The sequence below is a fragment of the Anarrhichthys ocellatus genome, unplaced genomic scaffold, assembly GCF_004355925.1.
Source record: "Anarrhichthys ocellatus isolate YVR2014 unplaced genomic scaffold, GSC_Weel_1.0 scaffold248, whole genome shotgun sequence".
Classification (NCBI taxonomy): Eukaryota; Metazoa; Chordata; class Actinopteri; order Perciformes; family Anarhichadidae; genus Anarrhichthys; species Anarrhichthys ocellatus.
The window spans coordinates 830-12133 of record NW_022280278.1 but is presented as its reverse complement, the minus strand read 5'-3'; the positions used below and the strand labels follow the sequence as shown (position 1 = coordinate 12133).

At 42.2% G+C, this 11304-nt stretch overlaps 1 protein-coding gene across 2 annotated transcripts in view; it reads left to right on the top strand.

The window, feature by feature from the left end:
- LOC116401105 (deoxyribonuclease-1-like 1) overlaps positions 1–10726 on the top strand; it is a 13517-nt gene extending 2791 nt beyond the window's left edge. The window contains exons 3-8 of one of the 2 annotated variants that reach the window (XM_031879347.1): positions 4454–4625; positions 5042–5124; positions 5967–5978; positions 9150–9236; positions 9541–9638; positions 10354–10726. In XM_031879347.1, the coding sequence (XP_031735207.1) occupies positions 4454–4625; positions 5042–5124; positions 5967–5978; positions 9150–9236; positions 9541–9638; positions 10354–10490 (589 nt within the window). In that variant the 3' untranslated portion in view covers positions 10491–10726. The remainder of the gene's footprint in view (positions 1–4453; positions 4626–5041; positions 5125–5966; positions 5979–9149; positions 9237–9540; positions 9639–10353) is intronic. The other variant, XM_031879348.1, reaches the window with a different exon arrangement.
- Positions 10727–11304: the final 578 nt, after the last annotated feature.

The following is an 11304-nucleotide window of genomic DNA, read 5'->3' as shown; positions in this document are numbered from 1 at the left end:
GGGGGGGGGGGGGGGGGGGGGGGGGGGGGGGGGGGGGGGGGGGGGGATATGGTGAGGATGGCTCCAGTCCGTCATGGAGCCATGATGTCAGGCCAAAACATCACAAAGAAATAGTCAAACGCCACAATTCAGTTGTAAATAGTTCACAGAAGATGATTTTGGGAATAGCACATTTCTACGTAGTATATATTTCTACTTGCTTAGTATATATTTCTACTCAGTATATTGTACTCATGAGTACTTCTGCTCTGAACTCTGTTGAACTTGAACACCGTGTCTGTTGTGTGGAGACGAAGATAACTAACCGTGTTGTGTGAGGCCGTCCTGCCGCTCGTGTTTCATTGCTTCTATCAGTCTGAGACCAAAACGTCTGTAACATCGGCCCCACCGCTGCTCCTCCAGTCCAAAGACAGCTCGTTCCCGTTTCGCCTGGTTCTTCCTCACGGAGAATGAACGCATTCTGTTGTGATGATTGAACCTTCTCTGTGCACAGAATACTTAAAAGACAAACTCTGGTTCTCGGTGTTCTTTATCTCAGCATATAAAGACTCACGCAAAGCAAGTATGGATTTTTTTCCACCACGTTTTCTAACGTACGTGTGGGCGACATGTCGACAAGTGAAGCTTTTAAAGCGAGCTGCACTTTGATGGGAGGATTAACTGCAGATGTTGCTGTTGTTGTTGCTGCTGTTGTTGCTGCGTTCAGTGTCATCGTCCTCCTGCTCACAGTAGAGTGAGGAGAACTCATCGGATCATACTCGGTGACCTGTTTCATGAGATAAGTGAGGAGAAACAAAAACGTTTCAAAGTGTAACTTCATATTCTTGTTGTTGGTTGTCCGTCCGTCCGGTCCGTTCTCATGAAGGTGAAATCTGAGGAACACCTGGAAGGGAACGCTCTTTAGGTTTGAAACGAATGTGAAGTGATTCGGTTCTGGAGGTCAAAGTTCACTGTGACCTCATGTGGTAGTCATGTCAATTTTACTCAAACATCAAACGGGATAAAATAATGAAGCGATGACTTTCGACTGGTTTGTGGAGGCGGTAGTTCTAGTTTAGTGCAATATTAACTATGATTGATGGTAAAGATGGAATATATGCCGACAAAGCTGCTCACAGGTCAGATCTTTAACCCCGTGAGCAGTGATGGTCAAACCCAAGTGAAGCTCCTCTCTGGTGGATGACTGGAGGTGACGTAGTGAACGTGTGTGGAAGTCAGACTTGATGTGTTGAGCTGAGCGTGTTTGAACAGAAGTCACTCTACTGGTCCCTCCACCTCCAGACCTGGGAGCGGCTGAGAGGCCTGAAACGGTCTCAGCTGACTCACTGCTGGACTGAGCGTCTGCTTCATCTTTAAGTCACAGTGAGGAACTTTTAACTGGTCCTGAACCGGTCTCAGTGTAGTCCTGATCCTCTATCAGACCTCCATCAGTAAAGAGACCATCAGAGAGAAGATGGTCTGTTTCTATAGAGTTATTGTTAATGCTTTACATGACAGACATTTAGCAGACGCTTTCATCCAAAGTGACTTACAGTTCAGATTCTATCACATTCACACCGTAGGCACAGCTACGGGAGACATTTTTTGGGGTTTAGTGTCTTGCTCAAGGACACATCGACATGCGACTAGCGGAGCCGGAGCCGGGGATTGAACCGCCGATTGAATAATGGCCCTGCTCAGACCCAGACCTCCAGCAGACCTCCGGCAGAGACCGGTCCACCGTGGACAGACCCAGATCCTCCGGCAGAGACCGGTCCACCGTGGGCAGATCCATATCAGCTTCACCTGCAGCCTTGGACCTGCAGTCGGAGCTCCAGAGGGAGGAGGAGAGCTCAGCTCCCGGCAGCAGCAGCAGCTCCTCCTCCTCCTCCTCCAGGAGCAGAGCTTCTCCACGCTGCTGGAGACCCAGGACATATTGCTGGACCCGCTGGAGGGAAGGGAGGCACAGGAGAACCAGAACCAGGACTGAGAGGGTCAGACTGTCAGACCCTGCTGCAGTAGTTGTCACTAGATATCAAATACTCTTTTAACTCAGAAACATCTTGCAGCACCTCTTAATGTGTGTCACCATATTTTTAGAGTAGTCGACTTGTCAATCATCTGAAAAGAAAATTCCTAAATATTATGATAATTGAATAATCATTAAAGCAGAAAAGCTGAGTTCCTGTTTTATATCATAATAAAGTGAATATTTAGTTTTCTTATTGAATAAACGGACATTTAAAGACATTGACTCGGTCTCCTTTAGGACAAAGTCAACACGTCTACTCTCTGTTTGGCTCAAACTGGTCTCTAGTTGACTTGGTGGTTTTGTTCCAACACTTGATGTAATAATGTTTTTGCTTCGATGTGATGGTTTTGTTCAGCTTGTACGGTCGCTCACCCTGCAGGTCTGAGCATGCTCACACTGCTCCTCCGTCAGACCAGTCGAACCAGTAACCTGTGAGAAACGCTGTCAACGTTCACTGCTGTGTGTTTCTGCTGCAGAACGCCTTCTTATCTCTTACGTTTCATCAGGCCAGAGTAGTTCTCCACTTACTCGACGCTTCCTGTTTGTGAAGCGCTTTGTGTCCCCGTGTTGTCTCGGTGGAGGACTTCAGAGACCTGAAAGGGGAACATGTTAAAATCCCTGAAGGTCATCGTTAAATCCCATCGTGGGTGAAGGACGTGACGTGCAGTGAGATGACCCTTTACAGCTGCAGCATGAGGAAAGAGAACGTGTTATTAGTGCATCAACAATCTGCGTATTTTGTTTGTTTGAGTTCATTCACATTATGAGACTGAGTCTTTTGTCCCTCATGTTTACACAATCGATCGTCGTTCATCGAGACGGAGGAAGACGACATGAACTGTTAATAACAGAAACACAAGTACTGATGGTGGTCCAGCATCTCTAAGTCTGAGCTGTGTTTTCTTGAAGATGCTTTGGTAAAGAGCATCCTGATGAAGTAGAGAAGAAAGTCAAATATACAAAAATTCAATCATGTGAACAAACGGTCAACATTATCTAGGGATTGAAAGTACTTTTACTTAAGTACTTGAGGTACTTAAAGGAATATTTCCGTTTCTGCTACTTCTTTACTTCTGCTCCACAGACAGAAATATTGTACTTTTTAATGTACTGCATCTGTTTCATAACTTGAATTACTTTGCAGGTTCAGATCAATAATGTAAAATATATTCAACAAATAACTTAAGGTGTGTTTGTGTCGGTTGAGATCAGACTTTATTGATCACAGAGGGAAATTCAACAGACGTGTATATAAAGTCATTAAAATGAGCTAAACTTTAACACGTTCATGCTTATAATACAAAATGTAGTATTCTGCATTATTAGTGCTTTTAGTGCTTTTAGTTTTAGTACTTATTTTTTGATACTAATATTTTTATACTTTTAGTTACGCAAAATATAAGTCAAGTTTTGACTTCATGACTTTGACTTGTAGTATTGCTGCTTGCTCTACTTCTGAAATACTGAGAGATGAACACCGAGAAGTCAAAGCATTTACAACATTTACGTCTCATTTTCAATGTTAACCTTTTTACACAGTCACTGCACATGTTGATCAGTGTGAGCTGCTGACAAATAAAACCTTCATCCACAAAAAACACGTTTCTGTACATTCTCCAGTTCTATATCTTGAGTGACTCCTCTCTGGTCCTCCACTAAACATTCACACACACCGGTGTGTGACCTCTCTGCTGGAGGATCTGGGTCTGTCCACGGTGGACCGGTCTCTGCTGGAGGGTCTGAGTCTGTCCACGGTGGACCGGTCTCTGCTGGAGGGTCTGGGTCTGTCCACGGTGGACCGGTCTCTGCTGGAGGGTCTGGGTCTGTCCACGGTGGACCGGTCTCTGCTGGAGTCTGAGCTGAAGGAGGTTCTGGTGAACCTGCATGAGTTCTTCTGGTTTCACCAGAATCCGACCCGGTGGCTCCGATGACGAGCATCAAGAATAACTCTATAGAAACAGACCATCTTCTCTCTGATGGTCTCTTTACTGATGGAGGTCTGATAGAGGATCAGGACTACACTGAGACTGGTTCATATAGAGGATCAGGACTACGCTGAGACTGGTTCATATAGAGGATCAGGACTACACTGAGACTGGTTCAGACAGAGGATCAGGACTACACTGAGACTGGTTCAGACAGAGGATCAGGACTACACTGAGACTGGTTCAGATAGAGGATCAGGACTACACTGAGACTGGTTCAGAACCAGGTAAACGTTCCTCACTGTCACTTTAAGTCAAGTTCATTTGATTTATTTAGACCAAAACCACAAATTTGCCTGAAGCGCTCTACGATCTGTATCACTGCATACGACACCCTCTGTCTGTCCTCAGAGCCACGCTTCAGTTCCGGAAAAACCTTTTAACTTCATAACTTTTCATGTTATTTTGTACTTCTAACCACATCATTGACACCGTGTGTCTTTTGTTCTCTCCACAGTCCAACCATGGGGTCCTTCTCTCCTCGTCTTCCTCTCCTCCTCCTCTTCTCTTTCTTCACCCTGTCGGTCGAGGTAGTCGCAGCTTCAGAATTCAAGATCTGCGCCTACAATTTGGAGAGATTTGACTCTGCGAAAGCATCCAACTCCAGAGTGCTACACACTGTGAAACGGGTAACACACACACACACTCTGCTACTGTGATGATAATATTTCAGCTTACAAAAGGCAAACAGATATTGTTTATCGGTTTCAGGACCCAATGTGTTTTTATTTTGACTACATTACATTCATCCTGGAGAGGTGACTGTCGGGGGACGAGGAGGTCGTTATTGGAGATAAACTCTTTGAAGACGGTTCATTTAAAAAGACAAGAAGATACTTTTCTTACTGAAAAGTCAAACTAGATCCTGATGTTTTTTAACGGGATTCTAAGACAAATAAGTCTCTCCTGCTGTCCTGGAACACAACATCTAAAAACTAATGTTATGGAGTCGGTTTTCATTGAACCTAACTCAAAATAGAAACCAGTGGTCCAATGCATTAATCTGTCTGTCTGTCCGTCCCTCTTCCTGTCTCTCTGTGTGCAGATTGTGTCTCGCTGTGATATCTGTCTCCTGCAGAATGTGATGGATTCTGGAGCCATCACAACTTTGCTGGCTTCTCTCAACAGGTACAGAGAAAATGACCGAACCAGATCACACTCACTGCTTTTCCCTGTTTCTCTCTGGTACTGACAGTTGGTCTGTAGGTCTGTAGTATGTGGTCTGTAGTATGTGGTCTGCAAATCTTTAAATCTATTAATCTGTAGTTATGTAGTCTCTAACAAAATATGTTAATCCGTAGGTATGTAGTCTGTAATTCTGAAGGTCTAGAGGTCAGTAGTCTGTAGTCGGTCTGTAGCTTGCATGTCTGTAGTTCTATAGTCTGTAGGTATGTTGGTCTCGAGGTCTTTAGTCTGGAAGTTTGTAAATCTGGAGGTCTGTAGACTGGAGGCCTCTAGTCTGGAGGTCTGTAGACTGTGTAGACCTAATAGACGGTGTAAGAATTTATTTGACTTTGTTTCACAAAAGATGAAGTTGTTCTTGGTTGATGGTTCATATTCACAATGATTCATTTATTATGACTTTCACCTCATTAACACATGTTAGAGCCTCATTAATTAGACTGTTACCAACCAAGTCAGTTCCAGTAAACGGCAGTCTTTCAAAAACAACACAACATACAGAGTCCTTGTTCATTGCAGCGTTCAGAGAACAGATGAAAGTACTAAACACTTGTTTTATAAAATACTTCTTCATTCAACAACAAAAGTCTTTAAATGGGACTTTGCCAACAGCATCAAATGTAAATTCTCTCTCATGTTTGACTATTTGAATGCTGACAAAACGTCTCCTACTAAACGAAAAGACTTGTAAAAGGTACTCAGCCAGTAATACTGACACTGCTGTAACCGCACCATGTATATTAATACAATATGGTGATCATTGTGTGTCTGCTGTCTGCCTCCAACAGGGACACTGACAGGTACAGTGGATTCTATGAGCATGTATAACATCATCTAATCACTATTAATCATCTCGGTCTCCTTTATTGACCCTCTCTGCTAACCTTACTGCCTGTAACAATAGAGTGCTGCAGGGTTGACTTCTTTTTATTACGTTACGGACAAAAATAAGCTCTCTGGCAAATAAGCATTAATGCTACTTACACATTATCTTCTGCAAGATAATCTTCACAAGTTAACACCACTTTTATGATTGTTGAAGCTCGAGTAGAATCTCCAGAAGTAGAAAGCTAACGTTAGGCTAAAGACGAACTCGACGCACGGTCACATGACTTCAACGTTGAGACCAAGTGGTTGTCATTAACCAACTCATCACTTGCTCAGGACCCCTTGGCGTCATGTGGGGTAGCTCTATGCGTCACACTATGACGCTCCTCTATGGTTGCAGTTTTAAACAAGCTTAAGATTGTGAAATAACAATAAATATACTTGGTTATGAATTGGAAAATATGGTTTTCAAGAGAGCAACTATAAACACAACGAGGCTGTGAAGGCGGATTAGTGAGTAGATGAGTTTCTGTGTTCGGCGTTATGACGTTTAATGTCACTAACGACCTCTGTAGTCTCATTGAGCCACTTGGCGTCCACCTAGACATATGAACGCTGCAAAAGTCACCACTGGGGCATTTACTCACGTATTTTATATCGTAAAACAAAAACGTATATCTCTTAAGCTTTGTGAATGACGGACCTTATTTCAGTCGTCCAAACAAAAACGACATAAAAATAACAACCCAGTGACTTCGAGACGAGGCAAAAATGCTCATTTCAGGGTTTTCTGGCTCATCTCTGCAGCACTCTATAGGCAACACTTTATTCTGTGTAGGTGCTGTTACAGTAACTCTGCAACACTTCGGCTGACATCTGTCTCAACAGATAAGACTGGACGAGTCAACTGAGCAGATTTACCAAAATAAAGTGTTGCACCTAATTATGAAAGGGTTAAATTGGGATATATGTTTTCTATAATAATGCATTTAATTGTGCCATGATTGAGCCAACGGGTATTATACAAAACAGTTTACATACTATACACACAATTCAGTTCATATATTTGACTATTCAAGAAATATCAGTATAATATACATTAATACAGTTATCTGTACAATCTCATGTCATGTTGTGAACAAACAACATTTTGGTGTTTCCAAAGCTGGGAACAGACACGTAGATTTGAGTGTCGTCAGCGAAACAGTGAAAATGTTTGTCACATTTCTTGAGGCTGTTACCGGCTGCATGCACATATAGAAACGTAGTGGACCAAGTACGAAGCCTAGAGGGACACCACATCCAGGAACGGCAGACGCTGAACTAATATAATCAAGTAACGGATTAGATCAGAACTCACAAACCTATGCTGAATGCGTTTTGGTGAGGCTGATGAGATGTAAACCTGCACTGAGGTGGAGCAGAAAGACTTTTACTGAACAGACTTCTCTTACAGTTCACAGCAGGAATGGCGGGGAGATTAGAAAGTGTCCTACATTTGTTTGATGTTTGTGGATGAACAGTTTTGAAAAAAAGGTGTATTATAAGATGTTATAAATACTGTGCATATTGAGGATAATACTCGTATGTACTTTTACTGGACTATATAACCGAAAGTAATCTGAAATGATACTTAACACCCACACTTCCATTTGTTTCTATTTGTCTGTCAAGTACTAATTCTACTATATACCATACTCCTAATATCAAAAACATAATCATTTCTAAAGTACATTTAATGATGGTGGTACATGTACACCATTTTTTGGCTCCACCTTAGAAATGACCCAATTTAACCCCAATGACATGACTGGAACAAGGCTTGCTTTTCTCAGCAGGTAGCTGCTTTCTCTCTGGTGATGTCCAACATTGAACAATCTAATTCTGTCTCCATTTGATTTGTCGGGATATGATTTATTTGCTATCTCTGGTGGCTGGTTTCGGTCTGCTCGTAGATTTTAGCTAGTCGGCTACGCTAATGGAAACGTGGGATTTGCAAGTGCTCGTCTTACCGAACAAATGCATGTCCATTGTTGTCCCTGGGACCATTCTGAAGGTAAAGGCCATAGATCCACATGTGATAAAAAGCATGATTCCTACATAGACAGAGGTTGTTGTGCATGTGTGGATCCGTGGGAAATGTCTTGTCAAACACGCCATTGGGCTGCCCCAGTGGTGGAAGAAGTACTCCGATGAAACAATTGAGTCATTGTTTAGTAAAAAGTCTCCTGGGACTGATATCTGATTCTATGTGACATTATTAGATGGTTAATGCGGAAACATCTATGTTTCTGTTGTAGCTGCTCCAGGTGGAGCCAGTTAAAACCACTTTATATCCAGTCCGCTGGTTTAGTCCAGTTGGTCCCAACCGAGGGTTCGGGCCCCTCCAAAGTGTCACTAGATAAATGTGAGGCCCCGTGAGATGATTAATGCCAGAGACCATGTGAGAAGTTTATTGTGAGAAATGTTTCTTTGGAGGAACAGCCAACATCTGAAACAAGACAACTAGACACAAGAAAGTGTTCCTGATTATTACAGGCATTTCTTTGTAATTGGTCACAAGCCAAAACAGTCAGCAACTACTGGTTCATTTTTTTTAACAATATGTTGTATTTTGTAATCTTATCAATCCTTTACGCTCAAAGTAACTACCACCTGTCAGATGACTGTAGTGCAGTAAAAAGTACAAAAATACAAGATGTAGTTGCGTTCCACCTCGGGGCTGTCCAGCTCGGCTCCTTTAATGCTGAGCTGTTCACTAACTCATGCCGATGAAGAGCAGCTGGATGAAAGCTACGTTATCCCGGGTTGATGGTCCTGCTTTAAATATGAATCTGAGATCAGGATTTAGGTTTGGTCATATTTCAGGTGGGTGTTATCACACAAAAGTTCACACCTACACACAATATCTTTGTGGAAAATACATTTTACTTTTATTCGTTATGATTCATTTCAGTTTTGTTTTTTTTATTCTGTGAGTGTAACTCATTGAACTTTTAAACAAAAAAAGCCTGAAATAGAAGTGAAATAACATATAACCCCCCCCCCCCCAACCCCTGTGGGACTGTTTCCTGTTTTGAGCGCTGACTTCCTGCTTTACTTCAGCAATCAACTGTTTCTCTTTGTCCATGTGTTGTGTTGAGGTATGACGAGTACACCTACCAGTCGGTGTCCAGTGAGAGTCTGGGAAAGTCTCCCGACGACATGCAGCGTTACATTTTCATCTACAGGTAAGACACAGGGCCAGTCCTGCAGGAGAGACACACCTGTACACACCTGGATAGTCTCCCAGCCTGTGGGATGAATTACAATACTATAATGACAATCAATGAAAAGACATCACAAGAAAATCCTTCCAGTGTGTCTGGGAGTCAGATCAGAGTCAGATAAAATATGAAATAGATATTTATTTAGTGATGTTCTTAAAGTAAATGAATAAGTAACATTTTACCTGCAGTTCTCTTCTTCTGCTGCCGGTGAATCTGGTGAATATGATTTCTTCTTCTTCTTCTTCTTCTTCTTCTGTCAAAACAGGATGGAGAATGTGAACGTGACGGGACAGCATCAGTACCAAAAAGAAAATGCCTTCGTCAGACAGCCGTTCGCCGTTCAGTTCCAAAGCAAGAAAACCGGTGAGTCGACACAAAACAGAACTCGTTGTTTAGCGAGACAAACAGTAAGATTTGTGTACAGGAGGTCCAGGGGGTGGACACATCTACAGAAACGCCTCGTATAGGTCACGCATTCTAATGTATGATGTACACCAGAGTTAGTAGCCTTCTGCCACTGAGCTTGATTGCGTCCAGTCAGATGTGTGAGGACGACGTCCTATAGCGAAATGGTCTTTGATGCTTTTGTCCTGGAGAAAGCCTCTTTAACAAAAGATGTTATTTAGTTTCGTAGATGGAGAACAAAACACAGTTCAATGGTTAAAGAAACTGGAAGCTTAGATTTAAACAGGAACAACTTCCTGTTTCAGTCTCAAGAGTTTCACAATAAAAGCATCCTAGAACAAGCTGGAATTAACAGACCGTGCAAAAATAGAGTTCAATAACGAAACTAATTCAACAAGAAACAGTTTTCACCATCCGTCATGTAACACTGTGGGAAAGTTCATTCTTCTTCTTTTGGGGACAAAAACTATTTCACATTTGAACAAAAACTTTGGTGTCTGAATTATTCCATTTTTATCTGCTAGAATAGTTATTATTGTAAAAAGACAAACATCAATATAACAGGTGATTACAGACTTCAACAGTGGTGTACATGACTGACCTTTACCCTTCCTCTGTCTTTCCTTTCCTGTTCTTGTTTTCCTTCCCTTTCTTCCTTCTTCTTGTCCCGCAGCGATCAAGACATTTATTCTGGTTCCTCTGCACTCTGATCCCAGTCATGCCGTCCAGGAGATTGACCGGCTCTACGACGTCTTTGAAGAAGTCAGCAAGAAATGGAGCAACACGGTGAGGAAATGGGATCTGAAATGAAGATGTCGGATCTCAAACTGAATATGAACGAAAGTTTCATCTGCTTTCCATCAATGGTGGTGAGGGGGAGTCTCTGGTCATTTGTCTAACATTCATGGGCGAGCGCAGAAAACATAACATTAACTTTTCGTGATTGAGGGCTGCACGTTGGTGTAGTGGCTAGCACCGTCACCTCACAGCAGAGGGGCCTGGGTTCCATCCCCGTTCCCGGGCGATTCGGCTCGAAATTGCCCGTAGGTGTGAATGTGAGCGTCTGTCTCTATATGCGACCCTGAATAGGATAAGCGGTTTGGATAATGGAAAAAAAAAAAAAAAGACATCAATTGAATTCAATTTATTTTGTACTTTAACACGTGACATCCTCTGTCCCAGGACCCTCAAATCGGAACAGGAACAACTTAAAGCCATTGCCATGTCTTGGTTGTTGGATGTCCTTATCTCAGATTCTGGCTGTAGCCATCTTTTTGTCTTTGCAATCAGAAGGTACACAAGAGGGTGGAGCTAAGTACAACCGAATGCTGAATAAGACATAATTATTAGTGCTGGGCAACGATTAAAATATTTAATCGCGATTTAAATCTATCAATCGCTAGGATTTTTTGCGATTAATCTCATTGTTATGGCAAAGTTCAATAATGAATTCAAAAGTATTGTACTGCGCACTTTTATTTTAAAAGTACTGCTATATGAACAAAAGGGCAATAACATTTGGTTCACGAGATGCAGGTAGCATGTTTTATACTTAATGTGAATATAATTCATACTTTGTTGGCATCTTATTCTAAAAACCGGATGTTCGTCTGAAGAAACCGGA